Source organism: Pseudophryne corroboree, chromosome 10 (genome assembly GCF_028390025.1).
Source record: "Pseudophryne corroboree isolate aPseCor3 chromosome 10, aPseCor3.hap2, whole genome shotgun sequence".
Lineage (NCBI taxonomy): Eukaryota > Metazoa > Chordata > Amphibia > Anura > Myobatrachidae > Pseudophryne > Pseudophryne corroboree.
The window spans coordinates 315,376,387-315,392,279 of record NC_086453.1 but is presented as its reverse complement, the minus strand read 5'-3'; the positions used below and the strand labels follow the sequence as shown (position 1 = coordinate 315,392,279).

Sequence of the window (15,893 nt, the reverse complement as noted above, 5' to 3'; positions counted from 1 at the left end):
TGTTTAGGGGTGGCAGTTGATGTGGCTCCCCTATTTGAATAATGGAGTGCTCTGCACCTGCCACTGCAAGGAAGTCCAGGAACACAACATTGTGTCCTCCCCCCTCCGCAACTTGGTATCGCCGGCACCATGCATTCTTTATAGCCCCGGCTGGTTGGGCTGTCTTAACTCTACTATGTGAGGGGGGAATTATCTCACCCGTTTTAACCCCTTTGTGGGTGGAATATATATATAAAAGCCCATAATATCAGTCCTGCGCTTTAGGCCGCTGTTTGCTTGAGCTCTTTCCCAAATGAGATCAGTGCTGCATCTCCAAACTCCAGGTCATGGTGTCAATTTCTAAGAGATTGCGATAGCAATGGAGAGCACCCATGTGAGAATAGTATAAAACAACCTTTACTAGAAATATAAGATCACAGTTTAAACCAGCAAGTGTGTTACAAAGGATCGATTCGCCGCATGAATAGACCGGTCTTTCTGCTCCATCTTTGATCGTCCACAAGACTTGCGCCGGTTTAAAAGCGGATGACGTTATTTCGTCCAAATCAGTAGGTTGCACCTGACATATTTCGTCTCATGGACCCTGAACTATTCATTTTTTTATTACGTTATTAATTGCAGTTCTGTTCTTTTTGTTAATAAAAAATACACAAGTGTTCCACTACGTTGGCCTACGGGGTGAGTGCCAGACAGCCTTTTCTTTTACCTTTGTTTTTAATTCCGTCTCACTTCCATTCATCTCCAAGCATTATGTACGTGTTTGTATTTTACACAAGTCTTGGAACACCTATATAATATAACTAATGCCCATAGAAGTGTGCTGGGATTTGTTTTGTTGTGTGTTGCTTATTACTGCATGTAATGTGTTTTTTTTTATGGTTGACTCATATGTCTGTGGCCTTCATTCAGCATAGATCGCTACTGAGACTGAAATTGCTATTGTCTCAAAAGTGCTACTGCTAAAAATCGCATGTGAAGAGCCGCCCTGAAATGGTGAACGACGCCCTACGATACAATCACAACTCTGTGTATGCATTTGCAGAATTGCGATCCATACGTGGAAACCGAGTACCACCAACAGTTGTGGTTGACCCATGCCTGCTCAGAATAATGTGGTCGTGTCGCACCGGCGCCAAGCTGACGTCAGATATATGCAAACGAAAACGGCCATGACAGCCTGCGTTTTCCTAACCACTCTCCACAAACGCCATGTTACTTCCCACAATCGGTCACTTCCTTGCAGTCAATTTGCCATCGCATATCACTGACCCTGCAAACACAAGGCAATCACAATGTGGCCTGTGGGCCCGATTCAGACCTGATCACTGCTGTGCGAAAGCTGCTTATTGATTGACTGCGCATGCATATGCACCGTAATGTGCACGCGCGTCGCCAAACAGCGACAAGCTGATTAACAGGAAGAGGCCGTCTGTGGGTGGTAACTGGCCATTTTCTGGGAGTATCAGGGATAATGCAGGCGTACCCAAGCGTTTTCTGGGAGGGTGTGTGACGTAAGCTCTGGCCTAGATCAGCCTGTTCTCGTCGCACTGTAGGAGTAAGTCCTGGGCTGCGCACACACTGCACACACTGGAAAAACCAGTCCGTGGTGAGTGAGGTGCGAACGGATTTGTAGCTAACCGCTGATTGAGGGACATTTTCGCACGGCGTACACATGCGATCGCACACTTGCACTGGGCGAATTTACACTCCCCATTGGGCGGCGACTATCTGATCGCAGGACAACAATATTAGCAGCACAGCGATCAGGTCTGAATCACCCTCGTTGTGCGGGCATGGGTCATTGGGTCGACCACACTTAGATCAACAGTGTCTGGGTCAACCACTATTGGTCGGCAGTGAGTAAGTCGACATCCAAAATACGTTGACACAATCATTAGGTTGACATGACCAAGGTCGACGTGACAAAAGGTCGACATGAGATTTTTTTATTTTTGGGGGTGTAGTTTTCTTCTAAGCGTTACCGGGAACCCCAATTAGTGCACCGTGTCCCCTCGCCTGGCTCGTTTTGCTCGCCATGCTTCGAGCAAGATGTCTCGCTCCGCTGCCGCTGCACTCTGCACAGGTTACCGTTCCCAATTGTAGTCCACGTGGATCGTAAGGTATGAAAAAGTTTCAAAAATGGAAATAAATTGTGAAAAACTCATGTCGACCTTTTGTCATGTCGACCTAGAACATGTAGACCTAGGGACCATGTCGACCTAATGCATGTCAACCAGTAGTGGTCGACCTAACGACCGTATACCCTTTGCGCATGCGCAATGCATTCACAGAGCATGCATAGTCTTCCGATAATCGGCTGATTCGCATTTTTGTAATTTAGCGATCCATGCAGACCTAGGCCCCATGTCTTGCAAAATTGTCTATGGTGTATTTGCTGCTTCAATTAAAAAAACACAAGTGTTAAACGAAAATAATGTAATAACATTGTGAATGTGGTGTCTGCATAGTGTAAAAATAACACTGCGTATAGCAAGTAATGAGCCATTTTCCTAATGCTGGAACTGGTGTCTGTAACCTGGTTTCTCACTTTGTATAGGACATGGTACAAGGGCTCTGCATTGCGTTAGGTCACAGCTACAAATAGTTTCTGTCTTTGTATGAACTGCAAATGCATCTCCCTGTTATTATACTAAGCAACGGTATACAGTTATATCCCGAAGGACGGGATCCCAGCGGTCGATATACAGTACCTATGCGGGAAACCTGGGGGAGGTCAGGATCCCGGCGTCACAATACTGACGATCGTTCTTCCAGTGGGATGCGCTCACAGGGGGTGGGAGGTTAGGCTTAGGCATTAGAAGGGGGGTAGGGTTAGGGTGCAGGGACAGGAAGTGTATGGTTAGGTACCGGGGAGGGAGGTTAGGTTTAGGCATTAGAAAGGGGTTAGGGTGCAGGGAGAGGAAGTGTATGGTTAGGTACCGGGAAGGGAGGTTAGGTTTAGGCATTAGAAGGGGGGTAGGGTTAGGGTGCAGGGACAGGAAGTGTATGGTTAGGTACCGGCAATGGAGGTTAGGTTTAGGCATAAGAAGGGGGGTAGGGTTAGGGTGCAGGGACAGGAAGTGTATGGTTAGGTACCGGGAAGGGAGGTTAGGTTTAGGCATTAGAAGGGGGGTAGGGTTAGGGTGCAGGGACAGGAAGTGTATGGTTAGGTACCGGGAAGGGAGGTTAGGTTTAGGCATTAGAAGGGGGGTAGGGTTAGGGTGCAGGGACAGGAAGTGTATGGTTAGGTACCGGGGAGGGAGGGTTAGGTTTAGGCATTAGAAGGGGGGTAGGGTTAGGGTGCAGGGACAGGAAGTGTATGGTTAGGTACCGGGGAGGGAGGGTTAGGTTTAGGCATTAGAAGGGGGGTAGGGTTAGGGTGCAGGGACTGGAAGTGTATGGTTAGGTACCGGGGAGGGAGGGTTAGGGTTAGGCACCCACAAGGGAGAGTTAGGTTAGGGGGCAGGGGAGGGTTACTTTCTGGAGGGCTGTTGGCGTTCTGATGGTCGGGATGCCACTGTCGGTATTCTGACCGTCGGCATCCCGTCCATCGGGATATCATACTGAATCCTAAGCATCAGAATGTTACAGTATCACAGTGTAACAGAAAATTCACAAGAGACCGGTCTCTGAAGGGGTATGGGTCATTGGGTCGACCACACTTAGTGGTTAGGGTATGGGTCATTAGGGCGACCACTATTGGTCGACATGCATTAGGTCGACATGGAAAAAGTCGACATATGTTTTGTTTTGTTTTACTTTTTTTGGTGTAGTTTTCTTCGGAAAGTGACGGGGAACCCCAATTAGTGCACCGCTACTCCTCGCATGGCTCGCTTCGCTCGCCATGCTTCGGGCAAGGTGCCTCGCTACGCTCGGCACAGGTTATCGTTCCCGATTGTAGTCCACGTGGAACGTAAAGTATGAAAAAGTTAAAAAAAGATTTTTTTTTAAAAAAAAACTCATGTCGACTTTTTTCCATGTCAACCTAGTACAAATCGACCTAGTGACCATGTCAACCTAATGCATGTCGACCAATAGTGGTCGACCTAATGACCGTATCCCCTCTGAAGCAGTCACTGAGTAAAATGACATGTATGTATTCATCTATAGTGTGAGCATAATTTGCAGCAAGAGAAAATGTAAATATATTCCAATCATAATTATAAATGTAAAACAAAAACTAGCGCTGGAGTTTACAATCAAGGGGTTTACCACAGATAGACTTGTGCAGCTTCTAATCCATATCTCCTTATGTTATAGATTAAAACTGAAGATTTCAGTGAGACACTGCAGTCTGGAATACCTCATCGGCCATGTCATCTGCCCCAAGGGTCTATAATGAGTGGAGGGCAAATGCCTGGGGTAAGATATTCCTATATATATATAAACATTATAATGTGAGCACTATCAGCTATAATGGACATGAGGCGGATGCCTAGTACACAAAAGGTTAGGAGACCAAAAAAACGGAATATTTGACAAAAGGTTACTTTCGGTCAACCGCTGACCACAAAGTTCCCACCATTGGTTACAATGGAGCGCATAGGCGCTACATTGTAACACTGCCGTTTGCCGCCTGTCATACAGTACAGGAGCACACAGCCAATCAGGAGGGTGTGGTCAGCGGTTGACCGAAAGTAACCTCACCGCTGACCACAAAGTTCCCACCATTGGTTACAATGGAGCGCATAGGCGCTACATTGTAACACTGCCGTGTGCCGCCTGTCATACAGTACAGGAGCACACAGCCAATCAGGAGGGTGCCACAATGTGGCGCTCCCTGATTGGCTGATGGAACCCTCTTAGACTTAAGTCAGAGGGGGTTTCTGGCATTCGGGGAAAGGGGTCCCATGTGAAAACATGGGGCCCCTTTCAGTGCGAGGTCGGGTGTCCGTTTTTTTATTTTGACAAGTACCTGGATTACAAATGGATTACAAGAAGAGGAGCCTTCTACCCTGGATTTTGTGAGTATAATTTTTTCCACAGGTACACCATGGATTCTACATGGAGAAGAGGACCGACCCTCGTGTGAACATAAGGTAAGTATGTGTATATGGAGGTGTGTATGTATGCATTAAAGTTATACTTTCAAGGTGTGTGTCTTATGTTTTTATTGGGGTATTTTTTTAGTAGTAGTACTACAGGTACCAGCGGGCCCGGTTTTCCACCGCATGCTGGTACTTGTGGTTCTCCAAGTACCAGCTTGCGGGGGAGGCTTGCTGGGACTTGTAGTACTGCTACTAAAAACAATATTCATTTTTTCCCCAAACGGCTATCAGCCTCCCATCCGCAGCCCTTGGATGGGGGGGACAGCCTCGGGCTTCACCCCTGGTCCTTGGGTGGCTGGAGGGGGGGGACCCCTTGATTGAAGGGGTCCCCACTCCTCCAGGGTACCCCGGCCAGGGGTGACTAGTTGGTTATGTAATGCCAGGGCTGCCGGGAGCTATATAAAAGTGTCCCCCGGCTGTGGCATTATGTACCTGGCTAGTGGAGCCCGGTGCTGGTTTCAGAAATACGGGGGACCCCTACGCTTTTTGTCCCTTGTATTTTTGGAACCAGGACCAGGCGCAGAGCCCGGTGCTGGTTGTTTAAATATGAGGAAACCTCTATCATTTTTTCCCCCATATTTTTGCAACCAGGACCGGCTCAAAGAGCCCAAGGCTGGTTTTGCTTAGGAGGGGGGACCCCACGCAATTTTTTTTCAAAAAATAAACACTTTCCCATCCCCTTCCCACTGATAAACATGCACGGATCTCATGGATCCGTGCATGCCTATCCAAACACGGGATAAAAAAGCAGGTCTGGTTTTTTTTTAGCACTTTTTCACGAATTGTATTTCAGCACGGCAGTGTTTGGCTATTGTCGGCAGTGTTTGTGATTTGCACTTTTTAGTAAATTACCGATTTCTACCAAATTGCAGGCGTATTTGACCGATGGTGTATTGATTCGTGATTTTTTCCTAGGACTTCCAAAATATTACGAATGCCCTCATCACTGCCGAGATTTTTGCTTAGTAAATTACCGAAATGACACTTTGAAGAAAAAACGGCATCTCGGTCAAAATCGGGACCTTAGTAAATATACCCCATGATCGGGTTTTCTAGTGTCGTTTAGGGATTTAAAGTAAACATTCAATTGATTTTGGCGGATTACTGCACCTTATGTATACTGACCCCCCTTCCCCGCAGACTGAATGAGTTACGCTTAGTCAGTAACTATTCCCAGTGTTCTCAAGGGCTGATCTAGGCTTGGAAGTAACCACATCTGTTTTACATACAACAGCCAAATAGCCATCTATCACAATGCAGAGGATTGGTACTGTGTGTGCACATTGGCCGACACCAGTAAGGGTGTGCTTGTGCAAGTGTCCACAACAAAGACACTTACTACATGCCCCCTCACCAGGCATATGCCTTATGGATGCTCGAGTCCTGGTGCAAGATATGCACTGATGATGATGATGATGATGATGATGATGATGATGATGATGACCATCAGAAGCCACTTATGATTGGTGTGTTGCTCCCTCCCTCTGATACCATTACTATTATTAGTGTGGCAACTGTGATCTGTTTGCATTATCCTATATAATAAAAGGCTAACACTGCTCTTCACCTCTATTGGGGGGAATTCAAGTGCTTTGTGCGTCGACAGCCACTAGATGGTGCCCAATGCAACAATTCAAGTGTTACTCTGTTTGGGCGCACACAGCCGCCAGCGCTGAAAATACTGTTATGTTGTTCCGTCATTTTGACAGGCTGGTAACTAGTACATGTCATATTTGCCATTAGCAGGCAGCAAACAAAACAAATTCCCACTTGTTTTTGTTTTTTTAAAGGGGAAGATTTAATTAGTAACTTATTGCATTTACGATGGCAGTAAAATGCATTTTATGTAACTTAGTATTAATTAGCAACACTGTCCAGACACAGACAGACTGCATGATGTATGTTATCCTATACTATACTGTACTGTACCATGGGGGTCATTCCGAGTTGTTCGCTCGTTGCCGTTTTTTGCAGAATTGCGATCAGGCTAAAAATCGTCATTTATGCGCATGCGCATGGTATGCAGCGCGCACGCGCTAAGTACTTTCACACAAAACTATGCAGTTTTACACAAGGCCGTGCGATGTTTTTTCATCGCTCGAGTGATCGTAGTGTGATTGACAGGAAGTGGGTGTTTCTGGGCGGAAAGTGATCGTTTTCAGAGAGTGTGCTAAAAAAAACGCAGGCGTGCTTGGAAAAAACGCAGAAGTGGCTGGAGAAACGGGGGAGTGGCTGGCCGGACGCTGGGCGTGTTTGTGACGTCAAACCAGGAACTAAACGGACTGAGGTGATCACAGTCTAGGAGTAGGTCTGGAGCTACTCAGAAACTGCAGGGAATTATTTAGTAGCAGTTCTGCTAATCTTTCGTTCGCTATTCTGCTAAGCTAAGATACACTCCCAGAGGGCGGCGGCCTAGCGTTTGCAATGCTGCTAAAAGCAGCTAGCGAGCGAACAACTCGGAATGACCACCAATATTGTGTATGAATTGTAATTGTAAGCATTTACCACTAACACTGTGATGCCACCTCCTGGTGTAAACCAGACACATATAACAATGGTCAACACAACACTCATTTTTTTGCCAGTGAAATTGAAGTGAATTTAGGGTGAGTTCATGGTGCTGAATCCAAAAATGGTGTCGGTTTTGCTAGATTGGCTCTAGTTTTTGAGATAATGAATGCTCTATTGAACTTTCTTTTTTTGTAGCGATTGAAGCTTTTCACATTCACAACCCAAAAATAGCAATCTTTATGGTGATTTTGTGGTTCTCTCCACACCGCTAGCACTCCAAAGTATACATCTTTATTAGTTCCCATATGTCCCCTGTCGTAGGCTCTCTACACAGCTGTTGTAAACCTTATGCAAAGCCCAAGACTTATCTAGGGGCCTAATTCAGACCTGATCGCAGCAGCAAATATGTTAGCTAATGGACAAAACCATGTTCCGCTACCGCAGCGCTCGGCACAGGTTACCGTTCCCAATCGTAGTCCACGTGGATCATAAAGTATGAAAAAGGGGAAAAAAAGAAAAAATTGTGAAAAACTCATGTCGACCTTTTGACCTGTCAACCTAAAACATGTCGACCTAGAGACCCTGTCGACCTAGAAACCCTGTCGACCCAGTTACTGTCGACCAATAGTGGACGACCTACACACTGTCGTCCTAAGTCTTGTCGACCTAGAGACCGGATACCGCCAGTATTTACCCTGCACAGAAACAAAATAACCCACCCAAATCTAACTCTCTCTGCACGTTATATCTACTCCCCCTGCAGTGCACATGGTTTTGCCCATTAGCTAACAAACTTTCTGCTGTGATCAGGTCTGAATTAGGCCCTAGGGGTTCAATCCGAGTTGATCGCACGTAGCAACTTTTTGCTGCTCGTGCGATCAACTAGACGCCGCCTATGGGGGAGTGTATTTTAGCATAGGAAGGCTGCGATCGCTTGTGCAGCCCTGCTATGCTAAAAAGTTTTGTGTAAAATGAGACTAGCCCTGCAGTTACTTACCCTGTGCGATGGATCCATCGATGAAGGTCCCGGAATTGACATCAGACATCCGCCCTCCAAACGCCTGGACACGCCTGCGTTCGGATCTTCTCGCCCGAAAAACTGTGAGTTGACACCCCGGAATGCCTTCCTCCTGTCAATCTTCTTGCGGTCGCCGCTGCAACCGCTTTCTTTGTACGTGGCGTCGCAACGACGCACCTGTGCAAAGCGGCCACCGTGCATGCGCAGTTCCGACCCATTCGCACCGCTGCGATGAACCGCAGCGTGCGAACGGGTCGGAATGACCCCCTGGGTCTCCTAGTTTAATTCCAAAATAAGCAAGATACGCCTTCTTACATTCAGTGATGTTCTTCCTTTGTGTTTGCTGAGTGTATTTGCCACATATATAACAGAACTCATCAGCATGGTCTAGGCAACATGAAATACTAATAAGAATATATTTTAGTCAATATGATGTTACACAGTAAATAAATAACACAAATACAATGAAAGAATAAAAAGACAGATCAAAATCTGGTATACAGTACGTGTAACCAGATAGAGGTAATACTACAGTAAAGCTTTTATTTTGGGGGTACCCTGTATCTAATGAACAAGAACCAATTATCGCAAACTAATCACATATTCTGATTTTGCACCAAAATACCCAATATTGATTAAAAGTTCGCTGGCAACTCTAAAAAAAAAATTTGGCCTGTGTAATCTAAGGGGCCCTACTCACTGGCCGACCCGCCGCCGAGCTGCCCGACGGCGGATATGGCCGACGAGCGACCCGGCAGCGGGGGGGCAGTGACGGGGGGAGTGAAGTTTCTTCACTCCCCCCGTCACGCGGCTCCATAGAACTGCAGGCAAATATGGACGAGATCGTCCATATTGGCCTGCATGCACAGCCGACGGGGGACCAGCGATGAACGAGCGCGGGACCGCGCATCGTTCATCGCTGGAGCCTCCACACTGAAAGATATGAACGAGTTCTCGTTCATTTATGAACGAGATCGTTCATATCTTTCAAAAAATCGGCCAGTGTGTAGGGCCTATAAGAAATAAGGTGGAAATGTATCAAACCTTCCAGTATTTTGTAGAATGTACTTGATAAATGCGAGTTGGAAGCTGATTTCTATAGGCAACTTATCCACGTCACCTTCTCCGCTCTTTAGAAGAGTTGATACATTTCCCCCTAAGACGTGGACGCAATATCATTTACATCACAATGCAGAGGCCTCCTCCTGTTATTGGAAATAAAAAAAAGATAAACAAATATAAATAAAACAAGATGATATAATGAAATCTGACATGGTGGGAGTAAAATTGATGCAGTTAGTGCACATACTAATGGCTTGTATTGTATTGTTGGTGCTACATAAATGTATTAGGTCTTTTTAAATAAAACATCAACGTAGAAAATGATGCTGATAATATTGTGGTATCTTTATTATCTTACAGGATATGACATCTTTACATTCTCTCCAGCAACTAGTCCTGGTTCCCAGTCACTTGCAGTCTGCTTCCCAGTTCCTGCTCTCACAGTCCCAACCGGTCCAGCAAGGTAATAAACAAGACTGGTTCCTCTTGGCATAGTGATCACTATCCATTCTTACCTTGAATATCTGTATTTGTGCTTTCTATATGTGTTTTGACATTTGCCAAGACCCATAAGTAATGGAATTTAAAGTAAGAAGCCGTGGAATTTATAGCTTTTGATACACCAAAGAAATGTGCAATTCGTTGTTTGTAGCGCGTCACCACAGTAGTTTCATTCCATCATAGTGCGATAAAAAGGGAAACTAAAGCCTACTCTATATGTAATCTTAAGGAAGATGCCAAATGTCAGCCAGACCAATGCCTTGGGTTTTACAAGTCCTTTGCTGTTTTTGTATTTATCAGAAATGGGAAGCAGTCAGGATCCCGGCTGTCAGAATATCGATGCCGGAACACCGACCCTATTCTGAATGCCGACACCGGCATCCAGAATGGGTGCATCCCGGCACCGGAATACCGAAAGCCGTGAACCCGAACGAGGAGACACCAAGCTGCAAGTCAGATAAGCCGCAAGGGAGAGGGGGTTAGGTTTAGGCTGCGGGAGGGAGGGTTAGGGTTAGGCACCCCCCTCGGAGGGTTAGGGATAGGCTGCGGGGAGAAGGGGTTATGTTTAGGCAGCGGGGACACGGGGTTAGATTTAGGCACCTCCGAGGGGTAGTTAGGGTTAGGCACCAAGGGGGGAGGTTAGGGTTAGGCAGCGGGTAGAGGGAGTTAGGTTTATGGGGTTGGGGAGAGGGGAGAACACCCCTTACTCCACATCAGGATCCCTCATCGGTATTTTCTGCACGGGTATCCCATGCGCCGGGATCTCATACTGATCCCATCAGAAATATATTGGACAGCGGGGTTATTTTAGGTTTGTTTGCTAACCTAAAAAGCACACTAATGGGCAAAACTATGTTGCGCTGCAGGTGGGGCAGATGTAACATGTGCAGAGAGAGTTAGATTTGGGTGGGTTATATTATTTCTGTGCAGGGTAAATACTGGCTGCTTTATTATTACACAGCAATTTAGATTTCAGTTTGAACACACCCCACCCAAATCTAACTCTCTCTGCACATGTTACATCTGCCCCACCTGCGGCGCAACATGGTTTTGCCAAACCTGAATAAGGCCCAGTTAGAATAACATTTTTATTACTGTCTTTATAATAGATAGTATAAATTGCTGATTATTTGATCATAGAACATGATCCTAGAAAACATCCAGATGAGAATAATCTGTGATTAGCAGAAAGTAACAAATTGCATGATTTATAATATGGTTGTATAACCAACGTACACGACCTCATTAAATATTTATTTAAACTATACAAATATTTCCTTGGCGGAAGAGAATATATTTGTTTTTTTGTTGCATCAAGGAAGTGCAATGTGGTTTAGAAGAAAATTGGCAGATCCCGTCACTATTTAAAACACAAACTAAAAAAAAGAAAAGTTTAGCAATAACTTAAGAAAATCTAAAAGGTCGATGTATTCTCATAGGGCTGAAATTGCAGTGATTATACAATATTGTAAATTAGTGGAAGAATGGATTGATATAGAACAGGGGTGTGGAACCTTTGGCCCTCCAGCTGTTGCTGAACTACACTTACCAGCATGCCCTGCTACAGTTTCGCTATTTGGCCATGCTGAAACTGTTGCAGGGCATGCTGGGAGGGTGTGGTATGGAAGGTAGATAGTAACTAGGTCAACAGTGTCTAGGTCGACCACTATTGGTCGACAGTAACTCTAGATCGACAGGGTCTTTAGGTTGACATGGTTTAGGACGACAGGTCAAAAGGTCGACATGAGTTGTTAATGTTTTTTTGGTGTCGTTTTCTTCGTAGAGTGACTGGGAACCCTAATTAGTGCCCCGCGTCCCCTCGCATGGCTCGCTTCGCTCGCCATGCTTCGGGCAAGGTGCCTTGCTCCACTAGCACTTCACTCGGCACAGATTACCGTTCCAATCGTAGTCCACGTGGATCGTTAAGTATGAAAAGGTTCAAAAAAAAGTAAAAAATTGTGAAAAAACTATGTCGACCTTTTGACTTGTCGACCTAGAACATCGACCTAGAGACCCTGTCAACCTAGTTACTGTCGACCAATAGTGGTTGACCTAGATAGTGTCGACCTAGTTACTGTCGACCTAGAGACCGGAACCCATGCTGGGATGTGTAGTTCAACAACAACTGGAGGGCCGCAGGTTCCACACCCCTGATATAGAAGAAAAGAAAAAGGCATATGCAATTTCATATTTTTTTATTGTAGTGACAGGATACATTTTCTAATACAGGATATATTCCAACGATAGAGTCTCAGGTGACTAAAAAACAACAGCTAAAATATCAGACCTGAAAAACTCCTGAAGATAAAATGCTATACTAATTGTACACTAGGGGGAGCTCTGTGGTCAGTAATGCTAGAAGTTGTAACAAATTCTTCAGCTAAAAAAGTACATCCCCCAGTAAGTAGGACACATGCGTATTGAAGCAATTTATAAATAGGATACAAACTCTGACAGAAAAATAACAAAGAAATAAATAACACAGCCACACGTATAATATAATGATAAAAAGTTACCCACTATAAATATGTATAATCGCTATGTAATTTGTTGTCGCAAATAAGTATATCATCAATCAATAAATAAACAGACCTTAGTTGATTTAACAAGTGAAAAAAAAATCCATACAGAAGAGATGCAAGTGATATTAATGTGATATTTACTAGGCAGAGCTCTTGTTTTCTATAATATAATTACAGTATGTCTTCATAATACCACTCTAGTAGAAAGGATAAAAGCTCACGTGTAGTTAAATAGTAACAATAGTCCAATAACATTAACACAATCTATTTGTTTCCCAGCTCATATTAAAGGTATACACAAGTGTGACATTATGACAGCAATTCCCAGTGACCCCTAACATGGGGGGTCATTCCGACCCGTTCGCACGCAGCAGTTCTTCGCTGCGGTGCGAACGGGTTGGAACTGCGCATGCGCGGCGGCCGCAATGCGCACGTGTTTCGTTGCCCGGCGACGGCCAGAACAAAGAAGATCACTAGTGCGATCGCAAGAAGATTGACAGCGGGGAGGCGTTCCGGGGCATCTACTCACCGTTTTCTGGGCGTGGAGATCCGAATGCTGGCGTGTCCAGGCGTTTGGAGGGCGGATGTCTGACGTCAATCCCGGGACCTTCGTCGCTGGATCCGCCGCACAGGGTAAGTAGGGCTGACCCTGGTCTTGTTTTGCAGGAAACTTTTTTAGCATAGCAGGGCTGCACAAGCCCTAGGCGGCATCAAGTTGATCGCACGAGCAGCACAAAGTTGCTACATGCGATCAACTCGGAATGACCCCCATTGGCACTTATATATACCGTCGGCTATAATGTTTTAGAAGAGACAATCCAAAGTGAAACAAAAAGAGGTGGATGGGTACTATTTCCCAACACTCTTTATACTAAAGCTGGTTTCCCCAACATCTGTGGACCAAGATTACATCTGGGGTCAGTTTAGTGACCTATAGGGGTTATTCAGAGTTGTTAGCAAACCAAAAAAGCTCATACAGGTGTCTCCTCTTACTCTGTGCGCTACATGTCGCGAGTGCCGTGTGACCCAGTAGCACTGGGCGTCTTTTTTTTTTTGGGGGGGGGGGGTTCCACACAGATGTACAAGCAGCTTCTGCTGATTAAAATGAGATTCGGTGTGCCAATATTCTGTGCGTGATGGCGAATTTATTTGTATACAAAATGCTAAGCTACAGTGTTTTCATGGAAAACACTATAACGTGGCATACACTATAACGTGGCATTTCGGATGCTGATAGAGCCGCAGTTACACACAGAATATAGGCATGCCACATATCATTTTATTGATATAGTTTGTATAAGTGATATAGTGTTTATAAGTGATTTACGCTTCATATTCATCCATAGTGTTTGTCTACATGAGCAAAATTCTGTCATTGCATTGGAAAGGAAGAAAACATATTATATACAGTCAGCAAGGAACCTAATGGTTCCTATACCATACACCAGTGGTTCCCAAACTGTGTGCCTAGGCACCCTGGGGTGCCTCGGGACACTTGCAGGGGTGCCTTGGATTGGTGGTCCAGGAGCAATTCAAATTATTTATGGTCAGGCAAATCCAGTGCTTGTGGCTGCCAATCATAAAATATGTGGATAAACAGAAGCACATCTTGTCCCTCCCCACACAACTGACCCTAAAGGGCCATACACACTAGACGATTTTTTTAACAGATAAGGACGATATAGACGATTTTGAACGATATATCATTCAAGTCGTCTAGTGTGTATGGCTCCCCCGACGGCCGATGCGCGCACCCGTGCTTGTTAAGAGCAGGTCGCGGGTCGTCCGTGCATGCAGCTCAATGTGAGCAATGTCACTTGTGACATCGCTCGTCACGGCATATGTGTGTACGGAGCCGCAATGAGCGATGTCCACAATGTGACATTGCTCACCTCACCTCCAGCGGCTCCCTCCCCTCCAGCGGCTTCATATCTGAGCCGCTGCCCGCTCAGCACGCCTCCCCTCCAGTGGCTTCATTGTAGCTGAGCCACTGACGGGAGCCGCTGGAGGGGAGCCGCTGACCGCTCAGCGTCTCCGTCCACTGCCCCACCAATGCACCCACTGCCCCACCAATGCACCCACTGCCCCACCAATGAAGTTATAAACCCACTGTGCCACCAATTATATTTCCACTGTGTAATTATAATGGGTTCTATATATTATATGTATATATTTATATATCTATACATATATATATATATACTAAAAAAGAGTGAAGGCGCACTCAATGAGCAGGTATAACAGGTAATTTAATACAATGATAAAAGCTCACATACATCTCAGTTTAAAACAGCCGGCTCACGAACAAATCCATAGTGCCTCCGGATAGCAACTGGTGGCCGGGAAGGACAGCTCTGAGCGATCGGAGTTTGTTGCTGAGTCCATGAGCATACACGCTGAGGAGACCATTTGCTGATTGAGCGGCAGAGAACGATTCACCAGTTGCTATCCGGAGGCACTATGGATTTGTTCGTGAGCCGGCTGTTTTAAACTGAGATGTATGTGAGCTTTTATCATTGTATTAAATTACCTGTTATACCTGCTCATTGAGTGCGCCTTCACTCTTTTTTAGTGCACATTGGAACAGTACAGCTGTGGTTACGCTGTTTATTGAAGTGCCAGCACTTGCATCGATTGAATTGTGGACTAAAAATCAGGAGATTTAAGGACATTGATTGCACAACCATTCCTGCATTTATATATATATATATATATATATATACATATATTACATTTTTAATTACGTTGGTGTCACAGTGGAAATATAATTGGTGGGGCAGTGGGTGATAAAAAAACTTAATTGGTTCCCCCTTCTACAGCCCTGCCCACACACCCAGAAATGCCTCCCCAATATTAAAGTATGTAAATAAGGTGCCAATTCCAAAGATATCTTTCAAATTGAAAAATTGCGTAGTGTGTACACTCAATTTTGTTTGTCAGTGTTCTGGGAAGTTCAAGGGAAATTGCTCATCTTCCACACTGTTCATCTTTCCCATTGCTCATGTCTTCTAGTGTGTAGGGCCCTTAAGGATGACCTATAAACACAATTTACTTAATTTAATATTTTTCTACATTTCTCAAGAAGAAACTTTTGGCCTAGGGGTGCCGTGAGAAAAATTCTGATAATTTAGGGCGCCGTGATTCAAAAAGGTTTGAGAACCACTGCCATACACTGACGGGCAGCAATTAATTATGTAGCATGGAAGCAACTATGAAAAAATGAAGCCGACA

General features: G+C 45.1%; 1 protein-coding gene across 2 annotated transcripts in view; it reads left to right on the top strand.

Moving 5' to 3' along the window:
* The window catches only part of POU2F3 (POU class 2 homeobox 3), a 183,944-nt gene that overhangs the window by 143,848 nt on the left and 24,203 nt on the right, over nucleotides 1-15,893 (top strand). For both annotated transcript variants that reach the window (XM_063941937.1, XM_063941938.1), the window contains 2 exons: nucleotides 4,261-4,362; nucleotides 10,000-10,102. In XM_063941937.1, coding sequence (XP_063798007.1) covers nucleotides 4,261-4,362; nucleotides 10,000-10,102 — 205 coding nt within the window. The remainder of the gene's footprint in view (nucleotides 1-4,260; nucleotides 4,363-9,999; nucleotides 10,103-15,893) is intronic.